Source organism: Agelaius tricolor, unplaced genomic scaffold (assembly GCF_023055355.1).
Source record: "Agelaius tricolor isolate 1412-34295 unplaced genomic scaffold, bAgeTri1.0.p SCAF_10, whole genome shotgun sequence".
Classification (NCBI taxonomy): domain Eukaryota; kingdom Metazoa; phylum Chordata; class Aves; order Passeriformes; family Icteridae; genus Agelaius; species Agelaius tricolor.
This window is the reverse complement of record NW_027269270.1, coordinates 9,209,881-9,225,407: the sequence shown is the minus strand read 5'-3', so window position 1 is coordinate 9,225,407 and position 15,527 is coordinate 9,209,881. Positions and strand designations below refer to the sequence as shown.

Here is a 15,527-nt window from a genome sequence, read left to right as displayed (position 1 = left end):
ACCAAACCTTGCTCTAATTCAAAGACATGTGGTCTTCCAGGGAGCAAAATGTGCTCTGCCATCAGCCATATTTGTAAACTTAATTAATTGATGAGTTCAGCCTTTGAAAATCTTTGCTGAGGAATACAGCCACCTTTAGGGTTAGAAAATCCTAGAAGTTCCTGAAATATCTAGGGAATTAATATGAAGAGAGCATTTCAGGTGTATGGCTCCATTTCTGACTAGCCAGAGCTGGAAGTTTTGTACTTGACATGTCCTTCCTTCCCTTCCCCCTATTTCCTACAGCTTCTCAATTAGCCCAGACACCAGAAAAGAATGTGGCACCTGATGACTCCAAATGCCCTGAGAAGATGGCCAAAACCCCTCAAAGCAGCAGTAAGTCCTGTGATGGTTTGGGGAACTGAAGCTGAGCGAGTGGGGGTTATGTTTCTCTTTGGGTGGTGGAGTGGATGCTTGAGGTCCAGCTTCTCTCATGCTCAAGTATTCTAGTTAACACCAGGGTTTAAGTATTCAGGTTAACACATGGGCTGAACAGTTTGATGTGCATGGCCTGTGCTTCACCCGGGTGTCAGATCTCTTCTTTGCCCTGCTGCTCTAGAGGAAACGTGAACATGTCTCTCATCTATTGCTGTGACATGAATGACTTCCTTTCTGTTCAGTAGAAATACTTGCACTTGAGGGAGCTACGAGCTGGGCTGGTGTGTTAAACACTGACTGGGTAGGAGTGTGTGGGTGTTCATGTGTAAATTCACACTTTATTATATAATATTTAACACCTAGTGCTATAGGGAGAAATACAGGTGGGAGAAGTCAATGCATGTCAACACGGGCAAGAGGATGTGCATTTATGCTTGGAAATGGAGTTTGATGTGCTCAGGGAGAGAACATTAGCTCATTTTTCAGCTTCATTCCTGGAGCTGGAGTCCCTTCCTCCTTCCTGGCCTCCCAAAGCTGTGACCAGGAATTAGCAGCTGCCTTCTGTGGTAATAACATTGACTCTTGTGTGACCTGACACTGGCAGGCTGCTGGAGCCACCACAAACTCAGAGCCAGAATGCAAAGAGTAAATTTATTTCTATTAACTTCCTGAAGCAACACCTGGGCAGAGGGACATGAGGGGAGATGCAGGCACCCTTATGTGTGGTTCAGTGCTAGGACCAGCCTGCTGTTCACACCGGTCTATCAGTGGTTTTGCACACCATGGTTTATCCCCATGCTGGGATCTTCACTGGGTTCTGATCTGTCTGTTAGGGTGCCTCCAGATCTACCAAACACCTGCGTTACCTATACACAGATGTTCTACTTCCCAAATCCTATACAGGGTAAACAGCAATAGACATGGTATATCTGTTTGTCTGCATTGCTGTTTGAGTCTTTGCTATCCCCAGCTGCATGGTCACTTGAGCGTATTTACAATTCTCATTGCCAGTTTTCCACTTCTAACCCATTCCTCCCAGCAACTCTCTTTGTTCTCTCCTTGCCTGCCTGTGAGGAACTAGAGGCTTCCCTCACAGGATTATATATCTAGGGAGCTGATATTCTGGCCCAGTATACCTTTGAACAGTGAATGCCTGTTTTTCTAATGGATCATCTTGTGCCAGTGTTGAAAATTTGCAGTACTCTGTACAATGCTGTTTCTTCCTTTTCAGAACGTTCAAGTTCAAACAAAGTGCAGCAGAGGGTGAGTAATGACTTTACATTGCTTGGATTTTGTATTTGGGTTTTTTTCCCCACTTGTAAAACTTGAACTAGCCAATTACTGCAGTTCTGGAAAGAAAGGACCTTGAAAAGCATACTCCACAGTAGAGATGTCTCTTCTGTTCTAACCAGAAGGAGTAACTTAAGTGAGAACCATTAATCAGGACTATGGGGTTTGGAGTCAGTGGGCAAATAATAGATTTGACAGCTTAATTGTCATGGGTGGAAATTATTTTCTTGCATCACACAAGTGAGGATGCTAGATAATCCCTTCATATACAGTTAAACTCACAGCTTTCCAGTTTCTCACTAAAGGAAGAAACAGCCCTAATTTTAAGAAATGCTGTTAGAACAGGAGTTCCAGAACTGTGATGCTGTTCAGTTTCTTACTTACCAATTGGTTTATAAAGAAGAGATACAATGCAGAGCTGCCAGTTGTGGTGGCTATGGAGTGAAAGAGCTGGCTTTCTAAAATAGTACAGCATCATAGCAGAAATGTGTGCACAGTTTTTCTGGTATGAGGTTCCAGGATGAGATACACCTGAAAAAGACATGCTCTTTGGGGATGCCATAGTCACTGCTTGATGATTTCACATCCACTTTGTCAGGATCAACAAAAGTATTTCCTAAGTATTGCAGACTTGATCCAGTATCCAAGTCAGGCCTGTGCTTTAAACATATGTAAGGAAAATGTGACACTACAACTTGGTGAGCCCAGGCAGCTTGGATTGCTTTGCTGTACTTCTGGGCTTAGTATGCTGAGTGGTCTTCTGTCATTCTGGTTGTTGTTTCCATAGAGGACTTCCAGATGACTTTGAGTAGACAGCTTGATGTGGAAAGTGACTGCTGTGGGGACTGAAGCATTTCCATTTTGTCATTGCTTTGGTTTGGCTCTTCCTGAGAGGTCAAGATTGGGATCTTGGTTGGAGATTTCAGTTTTCTACTCTCCATGTTGAGCTGAAAGAATTAAGCCCCTTTTGGAACTTTGATCCTATCTCCCTCTGAATGGGAAAACAAGAACTCTCCATACTTAACTGCCTCTGCTTTCCCAGTTTCATGTGGGCTGAAATAGTTTGGAAATGTAACCTGTCTTTGCTTGGCAGAGGGTAGTTTAGAGGAGAGAGATGTTTCTTTTAATGCATGTTTTTTCTTTGCTGTTCCAGAGTAAAAAGAAAGAATTTGTGTCTTCCACACCTTACAGACTCAGAAAGAGACTAGCAGGTAAAGATCAGCCTTTGCTGTCAGCTGCCACAATCAGTGAGGCACTGTGTTCAAGGGAGAGTGTTTTCCTGTTGAGCTTCTGTCTGTGATAGCAGTGTGACAGAAACAGCCTGATTTATCCTGCAGAGAGTGTAGAAATGTCCTTAAGGAAATCCATGTAGACCTTTCCTCTACAGCTGATTGCTGCTAAGGTGAGAGGTGGAAGGATTAGAAGCACAGAGTTACTGAACTTCAGTAATATGATCAAAAACTTTCAGTAATCTTACCTGTGCTGACATTTAGTGTGGCCCAATTGCTTGAACCAGGCATAAAACTTTTGGATGATGGCTGGGATGTCCATGTCAAAGTATTTCCAATAACTGGTTGGCTAAACTAGAATGATTGCAGAGGAGAGTTTAGTACCTGATGTTTCATCTTCTGTTTCTTTTGTGTTGAGAGACCAAGACTGAGCCAGATTTCATCTGTGCTCTTCAATCAATGCTGCTAACAGAGGTATTACACAACAACTTGTTTGGAGAGTGTGACGTAGAAGATACTCAGCCTGCTCGATTGGCATTTGGGAAAAGTGACATAGAGATGCTAAGAGAAATTGGGAATTCCATTGTCCATTTTTAGTCTCTTTTTATGGTACAATGATGTTTCTTGGTTGGTATCAAGGAGGAGGCTTTACTTAACAATACTTTGTGATCCTAGAACTGCAAAAGAAATGGCCATATGTGTTTGCAGTTCTCTTAAGCATTGATTTTACCTTTCTGTGAAATACATTAAGAATTCATGTGCTTGTAAAACATCTAGAGAATGTGTGTGAGATGGTGCAAAATGAATTCTGTGTAAGAAGTCATTCCTGGCTTTTAACCTTAAAATCTATGCTCTAGCTCCAGATCCCTATTTGGAAAGTGAGAGTGAGTATTCTGCTTCCTGCTCAGAGGAGGAAGATGAGGATGAACAGAAGGAAGTCAGCACTGTTTTATCAGATCAAAAGACTCCAGCAAAAATTAAGGCTGCATCTACACCTCCTCCCAGAAACAGCCTAGCCAAAAAAAATAAGGAGCAAAAGATGGTGAGTGTGCAAAAATATCCCCCTGAGCTAGCAAACATGAAGGAATGTATGGTGACAATAAGCTGTTAGTGACCTCACCTGACCGTGGGGAAGAACTGCTGAACCCATTTCAGATCAGACCAGCTGGGCTGGCTTTTGCTGTACTTCTGAGTAATCCTTGGTGGATAGGCACCATGTGAACCTGTGTGCTAACACAGCTGGCATCAGCAGCTTCACAAGGAGAAGTCTAAGATGTCCACGGAGCAGGAGACCTTGTATTGGGACAGGATGAAGAAATTGATTCCTGTAGTACCAAAAGGAGTGCACATTACTGTTCTGGCTTGGTGTTCAGCTTAATTGTCTCACTTCCTTCCAGCACCGGGATCCCCACACCAATTAAGAATTACTGTTATGTTATCTCTCTCAGAATCTCTTTTCTGGCTCTCTCTTCAGGAAAGAATCATCTGACTAGGTTAGCTTTGGCAGAATGTTGCTATAGAAGCCATTTTTGCAAATATTTTCTGTCTTTCTGTATTCACCCTTGCCCTCTGTCTCATTGGCCATCTTAGGGAGAGGGGTAACTTGGTAACAGGAGGAGTGTTGCTGACCTTGCTGTCCTTTTATAGGGCAATCTGGTGGAGGAATACTTTGAAGCTCACAGCAGTTCCAAAGTGCTCACTTCAGACCGAACGCTGCAGAAGCTGCGGAAAAGAAGATTGGATCAGGTACTGTTCATAGTGAGTCACACGACTCTGGGTTTTTGATTCCTATGATATAGTGTTCCCCTGCTGTTATCTGGAATTGCTGCCCAAAGTAACATCTGGATTTTTAACAAGTTCTTTCATAACAGCTGTGGGAGGAAATCACGGCTTACAGTGTTAAAGCTACTGCTGTCTTCAAAGTAGTTGAAGGTTTAGCAGTTTTGTCTCTCAGTACTTTGTCTGATACATTGCAGTTGCCTTTCCAGTGTCAACTGTCTTCTACTGCAAGGGAGTGGGAAGCAAAGCTGTTAAAATTGAAGAGAAAGAGAGGCCAGTGTAGATTTGATGCTGACTATCATGCTACTGTGCTGTTTAAACATCAGCATCACAGCATATCTTGAAAGCTGAATTAATCCTTTCATTCTTGATGCTTTTCAACATTGAGCTATCAGCTGCAAATTATATCCTTTCTGCTGTAGGTTTTTTTTAAGATGGTGGGCGTTTTGAGCTTTCTCTTGTAGTGACAAACACCTGAACCCTTGCTAAGCATATTGATTGGAGCCTTTGTTCCCATGACCAGGGATGTGATGTTGTATCTTGTTGGTACAGTGCTTGGTGATGTGTAAGTTTCATGTGTATCTGTTTTCCTGTAGTGGTTTTTCCATACTTGGTGTGAAGAGAAAAATACACAGTGTGTCATTTGTTTTAATCCTAGTCTTGCTGCTGTTTACCATAATAAGGTTACTTAATTTCTGCTTTGTATCTCCAGCAGCAAAACTGTGCCTAGTGGGGTCTTAATGGGGAGAAAAAAAACTAACCACAAACTGAGTGCACTGACAATGAAAACTGTTCTCTCTAGACAAGGGAGCATGCTCAAGGGTGTTTTAAGGACTTCAGGTGTTTCTCTTGCTTCTTCTCAACTTTGAATGACTGTCATCTCTTTCTCAACACAGCAAACACTGCATGATCTTTTGAAAAATGCTCCACTTGCTTATGCTGCTGAAATTAGAGACCTTAACCAGCAACATGAATCCTTGTTTTCCAAATGGATGCTGCAATTACAGTAAGTATCCAAGGGGAATCACTGAAGAAGCTTAGTTAAAAGGCACTGCCTTTTCCCGTCATGTCTGTAACATCCTGTGGATGAATTAAGGAGGAAATTTTTTTCATTGTTTGCTTAAATTTAAAAGTGGGTGACATTAATTTAATTTAGCACATCCTGTAGACGAAATCCTATCTAACTCCTTGAACCGAATGTCTGAAGTGCAATGAAGTTGCATTCAGCTGCTTAGCTTGCCTGTGCCTCTCTAAACCAAGCTAGAGGGCATTCACAAACAGGGAACATGAATAGTGAGAGAACAGGGGAAATGAATTATGAGAAAAGTGCTCTTTGTGAGGAATCATTTTTGTTCTCAGCAGCAAATTAGTAGTGAGTAGCCCACCCTCACCGTCTTCAGTTTATGGCTATCTCTAGTGGTGTAGCAGTTTATTTCAGTGCCTGTGGTACCTAATGATCTGGGCATGAAGAAACCCTAATGCTTTTGGAAACACTGGCAATATAAATTTTATTTGGCTTTGTGTGTATCTTCATGGGAAGGAGAAGGGTGAACATTCAGGAGAGCAAATGAAACTATAGAGACCTTTGAGATTCTGAAGCACCTTAAAGAAGGCAGACCACCACCCCTTAGGCTGGAGCCAGTACTGGTGATGAGAAAGACCCTTGGAAGCTTACAAGAAGTGGAATATAAGGAAATTTGTGATCCATGGGGAAGACAGAGAGTATGAAGGAGACATCAGCTTTGAAATCGGGAGATTTGCAAGAGGAGGAGTTCTGTCACTTGGTGATCTGGGCAAATGGTTAGAGATGTATCTGGCAGAGCAGAAGAAACAAATCCCTTGATGACAATGAAGGCAGTGACAGCTGTTGAACACCTTACCTTTGCCCAGTGCTATTTGAGTAACCTGATACTCTTCTTTCTAATCAAGATAATGCTTTTCCTGCTTCTCAAACCTAAACAAAGCATTGTGATTCCTGTGATGACCCACTCCTGAAAGTAAAGATGTGCTTAAGATTCAAAATGCTTATTGGTCAAAAGCTATGACAGAAGTCAGAGGGTCCATAAAAATCACAGAGTTTTATTAGTAGATCACACACTTTCATGGAAAAGTGTGGAAATCATGGAAATTGGTACGGTAGTCCCTAACCTACTATACAGGCATACAGCACTGGGTTTTGGATAAAGGGGCAGGATAAGGGAAAGGAGAAACTAAAGAGCTTAATATTAAAAAGGAGAGATGAATTAAAGAGCAAAAAATAGCTCACCAGCCATCACTCCAGCATTGAGCCAGCTGAAGGAATGGTGATCTGGGATTCAGCATTGATCCAGGTCATAAGTTATGATCCAGCTGTGTTGGTTCAGCTGATGAGATGTCCAGGGTCTGGGGGGCATCACCTGAGCTTGTTCAGGGGGGATGTCTTTTTATGGGCAGGTGTCTCTGCCCCAAAGACAGATTTGTCACTTTCTATGCTAATTAGTTACCATGCACAGTTTGTTCTTTTAGGCCTTTCTGGAAAAGGGTCAGAGGGCTTTGGGGCTCTTTAGTAGTCACAGTCCCACCTTACAGTCCCATGTCCACTTCCTGCCAGTGATTGCTGTGTTAGCACTGTACTTCATTGTTCTTTCTCATGGAAAGGCTTTGCCCTGTTTCCACCTGGGCCCCCTTCTCCTGCCAAAATTTGTTTTTTCTCACAGCATGTTAGTACCAGTAGTCCTTGGTTATTACCAATTATTTTTGTCTGTTACCACTTGGTTGGCTTCACAGCCACCTGGTTATTGGTGTTTGAGACATACTATCAGTCAACTACCTTCTGGGAATTGAGAACTCAAAAAGATCTCACTCTGGACCACTGCTTGAAATGTTGTTAGAGAGTGGACTTGAATATGCAGCAGCCCCCCATAATGGAGAACTCAAAAGGGTCTCAATTTAGACTGCTTTTTTAGGCATGCAACACATTGGGAGTTTAGTCTAGGTGCAGTTCATCAAGGCTAAGGCCTAATGAGCATTTCCCACATCATAGTGCAGCCTGAAAGAGGGTGAGGGATACAACTGAAGTCAGCTCTTCTGGGTCTCTACAATTCCATACCAGGCTGTCTTTATGCTTTCCTGCCTCTCTTTCTGTGGAACAATCAGGATAAGGAATAGACCTGAGTATAGAGTAATTTTGTTTTGAAATTGTGCCTGAGGATCAGAGTGGGAAACCAGTATGAAGGTTTGCTTTTTTTATTGTAATTACTGTGACCTGTAGTAAACATGTAATAAAAGTACTTGGTGAGGGGATGCATCTGAGTGTTGATCACCATTTCTTACCTGAAGTTGGAGATCAAGTATTCTCTTCTTAGTCAACAGCATTTTCTTTCATCCATGTTTTGCTAAGTTTATGAGCCTCTAGGCGGCTAAAATGATTCTTTTGCTAGGATACCAGGTTCCAGATTCCTTGTAGCTAACCTTATTTATCAGCTGTAAGCTTAAGGTAAGCCCAGAGTTGACAAAACGTGAAATTTTTAACACCAAGATTGCAGTGGATCGTTTTGCTTGATGAATGTATGGACCTAAACCAGACTTGGATTTCTTTGATCCTGTGTATTTGCTCACTTTTCTGCAGCTTGGGTTTCAATATTGTGCTTTATGGACTGGGCTCAAAGCGTGATCTGTTGGAGAAGTTTCGTACCTCTTTGCTCCAGGATTCTGTTCACCTGGTGGTTAATGGATACTTCCCCAGCATCACTGTGAGATCTGTAAGTGGGGGAAAAGCTTGTGGGTTTATGTAATCATCCTGTGTTACAGATACCCCTAGAGTCTTTCAATGTAAAATGTTAAGGAAACCTGCTGCACTCTATAGCAACAGACTCTGTAGAGCAGTTCCTCTCTCTTCTAATACTTTGAAGAAATGATCCCATACATTTTCCAAGGAATTGCAGTAATTTCTGTCATGAATAGATACTCATCACTCTGAAGCCTTGTTTTATGTCACTGTTTTGAGAAGGGGTATAATTTTTTTTTGTTTATGTTCACTGATTTAGGGATTTTATGGTAATAATCAGATTATCTCTCACAAGGTATCCAAGGGCTCAGTTTAAGATTTTCTGCACTTTGGTGTCAGAGCTCTTCATAAAGAACTCCTGTTTTCTTTTTCAGATTCTTAACTCCATCACAGAGGAGGTTTTGGACCATATAGGGACCTTCCGCAGCCCCCTTGACCAACTAGAATTCATTACCAAAAGGTTCAAAGAAGGTAAAATGACTAACTTTATGCATAAAAACATTAGAGTCTATTACTGTTAAGAGAGCCTGGACATTTTCTTCCCCTACAATTTTTATAGAGGCAGTCACACTTAGTGCATTGTAGCTAGTATACTTTTTTGCTTGTAATGTATGCAACATATATGAGAACATGCATGCACTAGGAGTATCTGTGTACATACATGTGTAACAACCCCATGTAAGCTGTTAGCTCAGTCAGTGTTTTACAGCAGGACAGCAGTGGCAAACAAGCAGGTTAGAATTGGTTTCAAAAGCAAAATTAAACAGGTATTGCCTCACAAAAGGCTTGCTGAATTGTTTCTGAATGTCTGTCTTACTGCTTGTATATTCATACACAGATAGCCACGGAATCTTAATTGTGCATGGATGGCATTGGTGTTTCAGTGTTTACATTCTGGTTTTCATCATTACCTTATGAGTATTTCTGGTGGGACTTAGTGAAAAAGGCAGGGTAACAGCAGTTCCTACCTGAATGTACATAAGTCAGTCTTGCAGTCTGCTATTGCTGATCTCACTGGTTTCATTGGCAGGCAATTATGTATGGATTTGCCCAAAAACTGGTTACAGTTCTAGAATTATTTTTGGACTCAGGAAATGGTTGTTTATTGGAATAAATCAACCGAGACTCCATTTTCTTCATGCAGGAAAAGCCAAATTTTATTGTATGGGTCATATAGGATTATCAGGAGGCCCTGTGTCAGATCTTATTGCTGGACAATACATTCACACTTAGTTCATTGGTCAGTACATGGTATTTTGCATATCTATCAAACTTCTGTATTTTTAGCTAGTTTACATATTTCTTCTTGATTCTCATGAGACAGATCTTATTGTTTACGCAGATGCTAGTTGTTTTTCACTAATGAGCTCTCATACCAAGATTGTTTTCGCATGGGAACTTGCAGATTACTTAGCTGGACTTAGAAGAAATGACAGGCTAGCTATTAATTTAACAGAGCAGGCCTGATTTTATGAGGCCTTTCTTTTATAATTCTTCTACCTGTCTATGACAGTTGTTCCCAGGGATAAGTACAGCAGCAAGAAGCTAGCTGGAAATTCTAACATCTACCAGTTGGATTATGTGAGCTAGGTCTCTAACTTTTTTTCAGAACTTAATAAAATTTTCAATGAAGTTAAGATGCTTTAGATCCAGCCTTGAATAGAAAATGCATTTTTACTGTGAGGAGGAGCTTAAAGATCCTAGTCATGTAAATCAAAAGCATCTGAATAAACTGTGCTTAGTCTTCCATTCTAAAATGTATTTCAGTGACCTTCAATTGCAAAAGGAGCACAGCTAAAGGAGCAATTCCTGATAAAGCTGTGAGCAAGTGGAAAGTGGATTATAACAGAAAAGCTTAAACTGAAAAAAACCAATCCTGTAACTGTGATGACAGCGAATTGAGAAAAGCCCTTTTAGGTGCTCAGAAACACCCAGTATAGCTTCAAACTATGTTGTACAAGGAAAGCAATATTGGAGCGATGTATATGGAGAGTGGTGAAATAAACTTGTGCTACACTGCACTGGGAATGGGAAACCAGCTTGTGCGCAGTTTCTTTGATTGTTTCTCTGCTGTTTTTTCTGACCTTGCAGATTCATCTTTAGAGCTCTATGTCCTCATTCATAACCTGGACAGCCAGATGTTGAGAGGAGAAAGAAGTCAGCAGATCCTTGCACAGTTATCCTCCCTGCCTAGCATTTACCTCATTGCCTCTATTGATCACATCAATGCTCCTCTCAGTGAGTTCCCCTCGGCCTGATCTAGCCAAGAGAAGGATTTGTGTTCTGCTTTGGGGCTGCTGAGCATGTTTCATAAGCTCCTATGTTGCTTACTATGTATTACTATTACTTTGTATGTATTACTGTTGATGTGTGGAGCAGATCTGTTGATGTATGTATAGTCCTGATTGGGAGTGTGGCTCTGTTGAACCAAAACTGTGTAAAGATACTGAGAAATACCACTAACCATAATATGCAAATAGACTCCAAGCTTTTGGCACCACTTGATTTTAGGAACTTACTGTGAATTGGAGGTTGGATAATTAAGGATGGCAAAGCAAATATACTTAAATAACTTACTTATATTGATTACTATTATGATTAGACTAAAAGATCCTAATCAGAATTATTTACTACACAGCACAGGTAGCTGTAACAATTAGTATAGCTCACTTTTTTAAAGCAGTATTGAAGCAATTATATTAAAGCTAGCAAAAACTATACAAGTAGAAATTGATTTTACTCACCCATACCAACAACTATGGGCAGATCTCTTTAGCTCAGCCTGGAGGAGTAACCTTGAGGGGTATCCCCACTCAAGGGAGGAATCTCCACACACTCTGAGAAGGGTCTTGTTTCAGCTATTTTACCCCCTCTCTAGGTAGAGCTTTAGAGCTCCCAGCTACAGCCAGAAATTGTTTGCACACTCCTGACTCCGGAAGGATTTACAATGTATCTATGGAAGAGGGATGCCTGCAAATGTTTTGTTGCTGAGAATTTATATTACTGGAACTGCAGTTATCAGGGTGTATGTAATGTGAATTTCACAAGCATATATTGTTTCCTCAATCCTACACCAGAACTACGAGCATTTTAATATTGCTTGTTTAACACCTTAGAAAACATAAATCTCCCAGTTTTGTCTGCTCTTTCTGTTCTCTCTGTCTAGTGTGGGATCAGGCAAAGCTGAGCCTCTATAACTGGCTTTGGTATGAGACAACCACATTTAATCCTTATGTGGAAGAAACCTCTTATGAGAACTCACTTTTAGTACAACAGTCTGGATCTTTGGCTTTGAGCTCCCTAATGCATGTCCTGCATAGCCTCACTCTCAATGCCAGGTAAGACTCTGTTACACTTCACAGTAGCACTTGCCAAGGACCCAGTCCTTGCAATCTGTGTTTTCTGATAATAGTGTTCCAGACCAAGATGGTAGGACCTGGCTTCCAGCTGATTGGTTACTTTAAATTTGGATAGCAGGTCTTATCCAGTGATGAGATTGACAACCAGGTTCTTTGTGCATAAGGCAAAATTAGTTAATATTTTCTAACTGTGGGAGTTTTGGGTTGCTTTAAAAATATTATTATTTTCATTTTCCCCTTTCCTCCTTTCACTTAGAGGGATATTCAGACTGCTTGCTCAGCACCAGCTGGAGAAAAAGGACAATCCATCTTATCCAGGTAGGTACCCACCTTTTCTCATTTGTTTGGGCTGTTGCTGTTCACAGTAGCCCTGGGTTTTGGTATGCAGGTTACACATCCAGCAACAGAAGTGCTCAGACAGTTGTCTCAGTGAGGCTCACTGTCTTTCTAGTGGCACTGTGTCTGACTCGGGAAATCAATAGACTGGCTGGCTTTGAAGGACTGCCTTTTACATGCTTAGACATGACTGAGACTGTTGGTGAGGGACTGTGGGCTTAAAAATTTAAAATGAAGACTGAATTTGTATAACTTGCACTTAAATGTCCTATATAAATGGCTTCTGACATACCCCTGCTTTCAAGAATATATTGGAATATTCTGTCATTGTCTGTAATAGGTGTTGCAGTGGATATGAATAACATTTTAATGGTAAAGAAAGCAAGATAGACGAGTTGGAAATTCAGAGAAATTAACGATTGTAGAAAGTGCATTTAAAGTCCTATTAAAATTCCATTAGGCAGCAGGGTGACTCAAATGTTAATTGAGCTGTTTTCCATTAATTATTGAAGTATTACCTTGGCTGTATACTTGCAAGAGGTGATGATACTGTAGCCACTCTGGTCTAAGCCAAAGCAAGACTTTCAGGTGGATAATATGTGGTGTTAGACCTGGAAAAACCTGACAATCTTACTACTTCAGTTTCTTGTTCTTGCCTTTTTCTGTCTCCAGGGCTGTCTTTCCAAGATTTTTACCAGCAGTGTCGGGAGGCTTTCCTTGTGAACAGTGACTTGACACTCAGGGCACAGCTGACAGAATTCAGGGACCACAAGCTGATCCGGACCAAGCGGGTGAGTCCAGGGAAGAATTCTATTCAGCCACTTTGAATAAAAAGGGTGCTTACTTGCTGTGTTGTTTAAGCATGTAGGAACTGGCAAGGGGCTGAAATTCTGTAATTGCAGCTCTTTCCATGCCTCCAATTTGTCAACACCCTTATTCAGCAACCTACATGTCTTCTTTGAAGACTGTGAGAAGTAGCAGACTATGGAGCCTGCCAGTCTGCTTCCAATAGTATTACCTCTATTTCTATAAGGAAGGAATGCAGACTTGCCATAATAATGAGGCAGTATAGCAGTACAAGATAGAGGAACACAGTGTCGAGGAGCTTTGTAGTGTCAGACAAGCATAACCCATCAGTCTTCTCATTTAGTGACTTTCTCAGTATTTGTGCATTTCCTGTGTTGCTCCAGTGAACTATTCCAGGTTTTCAGTAATGTAGTTGTTCAGAATGCTGTCTAGCTCTAATCCAGACTGCAGATAAATGCTAGCATTGCAGTGCTGTCTAGTTGCTTGCCTGGCACTGTACACTGGTGTTGACAATGTCTGTGCATGTCTGTTCTCAGGGAGCTGATGGTGTGGAATACTTACTAATTCCTGTCGATGACAGTACCTTGACCGACTTCTTAGAGAAAGAGGATGAAGATGTGTAACATCTGTGTCCTCAGTGTCTACAGCAACTGCTCTCAAAGGCTGCTGGAGAGGGGCCTATGCTCAGATCTCTTTCTCCAGCCTCACAGCTGCTGCACTGATAAGTAATAATTCTAATGAATCTTGTTCATTGTTCAACTGCCTCAGGTAGTTTGGAATGATGATTCTGTAAGCAAGGCCTCTCTTGCGCTCTGGTTGGATTTGTCTGCTTTGTCTCTTAGCTCAGACAATGCCTTCTTCCTATCTGTGCATCCAACCTCACAGCCAGAAAAACAAACTTGGTGAGATTGTGCCTTCTGCTCTCTACCTCAGTAGACATGAAGGTTTTATTGGAGCAATTTACTTGGGAAGTGCAAATCACAAGATGGTCAAGAGCTTTAGTTTGTACTAGTGGTGCAAATTCTCCCATCTGAGTGCTATCCAGTACTCCTCTACCATTTAGACAAAACTAGCTTCCAGTGTATGAAGACAAGATTTATAATGCTACAAGACCTGTCTTGACTGCATGAGGAAAGGAGAATATGAGTGGGTTTGGGATGCTGCAGGTGACTTAGTAAATTCTGGCAATAAAACTGAAGGACTTGTCCCAAACTAACATCCTTTTATAAGATTTAGATAATCAAAATTAGGATGGACTCATGTCATTGCCTGCTACTTTCCAAGGTGCAATCCAGGAATATGAAGAGGCTATGAAGCTTTTTCGTTTATTTTTTTAAAGCTTGATTGTATATTTATATTTTTTACATCAGGAATGCCCACTGATCCTGGAGGAGGCCTTAAATGCCACTTAGAAGCTCTCCCTTTTTTTTAAGCTTTTAGAGGTTGGGAGACTACTGAAGTTTGACATCTTTTCTTCAATTCTTTTTTTCTCAGTTATGTGGGAGGAAGCTCTATAGTTCCATCATCTGTAGTCTGCCAGCCAGACTACAGGGACTCTCTATGCCTAATATTTGGTAGCTGTGTTACAGCTCAGTGTTGTAATAGTTCAAATCAATCAAATAAAGTACTTTATTAATTTTCATTAGTTTGTCTTGTCTCTCACAATCTTTTTATGTTACAGGAAGATCGAGATCCTTTTGGCAGTTGTGCAAAAGCTTCATTTTCATTATTATGTCAAATATCTGTGCAGAAGATTTCAAACTACGGAGTAGAAATATTTTACATTTTAAATGTTTCTTACATCAAAATCAAGAATCATTTGCCTACCTTTTAATACCAGTACATAGCTTTTAAATAGAACCAAAACATCCCATGGAGCAATAGTACCTTATCTGCCCCTCACCTGGTACTTGACAGAAGCAAGAGATGTATGGCCTGACTTTTGTATTAGAAACCTAGAGCATCTACCTACCCCACTGTCAACTTGATTCTTCATATAGGTCCTTTCCCTTTACTTGGGATAGAAGAAATTCCTTCTCACTTCTCAGCATATTGAGGTGCCTTCATGGTATTGGTAAGAATTATGACCTTTATGTAGCCTAGGTAGCTTCAGATAATACATTTAAGTGGAACGAGACATGCAATTATTAGATGGAGACATTGCTTGATGAACTACTTTTATTAACTTAAAAGGAGAGAGCTAACATCTTTACAAATTTCTAATGAAATATATTTACCATCCAGAGATGGTAGGGTATACAACTGTGAGATTTTTTCTTAAAAAAAAAAAATCTCAACAGAAAAAACTAACTTGGAAAATTAAACTCATTATCAGTGGTGAAAATACTACTTGTTCAGTTTTAGCAATCCTGTAATTAAAAGCCACAGTTGACAGAAACTGTTTTTAAAAGAAAATGACAAAGGCACGTGAATTTACAGCTTTGTTAAGGAATTGAGTTTCAACTTTACAAAGCTTTTTTGAATTGAGAATCTCTCTTTTGAAAAGCCTTAAAGCTGCATTAGTGGTTGATTGTGCAACTGAAT

At 40.7% G+C, this 15,527-nt stretch overlaps 1 protein-coding gene across 1 annotated transcript in view; it reads left to right on the top strand.

The window, feature by feature from the left end:
• The window catches only part of LOC139593573 (hyccin 2), a 67,733-nt gene extending 53,108 nt beyond the window's left edge, over window positions 1-14,625 (top strand). The window contains exons 16-28 of the mRNA XM_071434621.1: window positions 286-375; window positions 1,649-1,680; window positions 2,861-2,918; window positions 3,794-3,978; window positions 4,584-4,682; window positions 5,612-5,721; window positions 8,323-8,455; window positions 8,856-8,952; window positions 10,573-10,719; window positions 11,648-11,819; window positions 12,097-12,158; window positions 12,849-12,967; window positions 13,520-14,625. Coding sequence (XP_071290722.1) covers window positions 286-375; window positions 1,649-1,680; window positions 2,861-2,918; window positions 3,794-3,978; window positions 4,584-4,682; window positions 5,612-5,721; window positions 8,323-8,455; window positions 8,856-8,952; window positions 10,573-10,719; window positions 11,648-11,819; window positions 12,097-12,158; window positions 12,849-12,967; window positions 13,520-13,606 — 1,391 coding nt within the window. The 3' untranslated portion in view covers window positions 13,607-14,625. The remainder of the gene's footprint in view (window positions 1-285; window positions 376-1,648; window positions 1,681-2,860; window positions 2,919-3,793; window positions 3,979-4,583; window positions 4,683-5,611; window positions 5,722-8,322; window positions 8,456-8,855; window positions 8,953-10,572; window positions 10,720-11,647; window positions 11,820-12,096; window positions 12,159-12,848; window positions 12,968-13,519) is intronic.
• The last annotated feature ends 902 nt before the right edge of the window (window positions 14,626-15,527 follow it).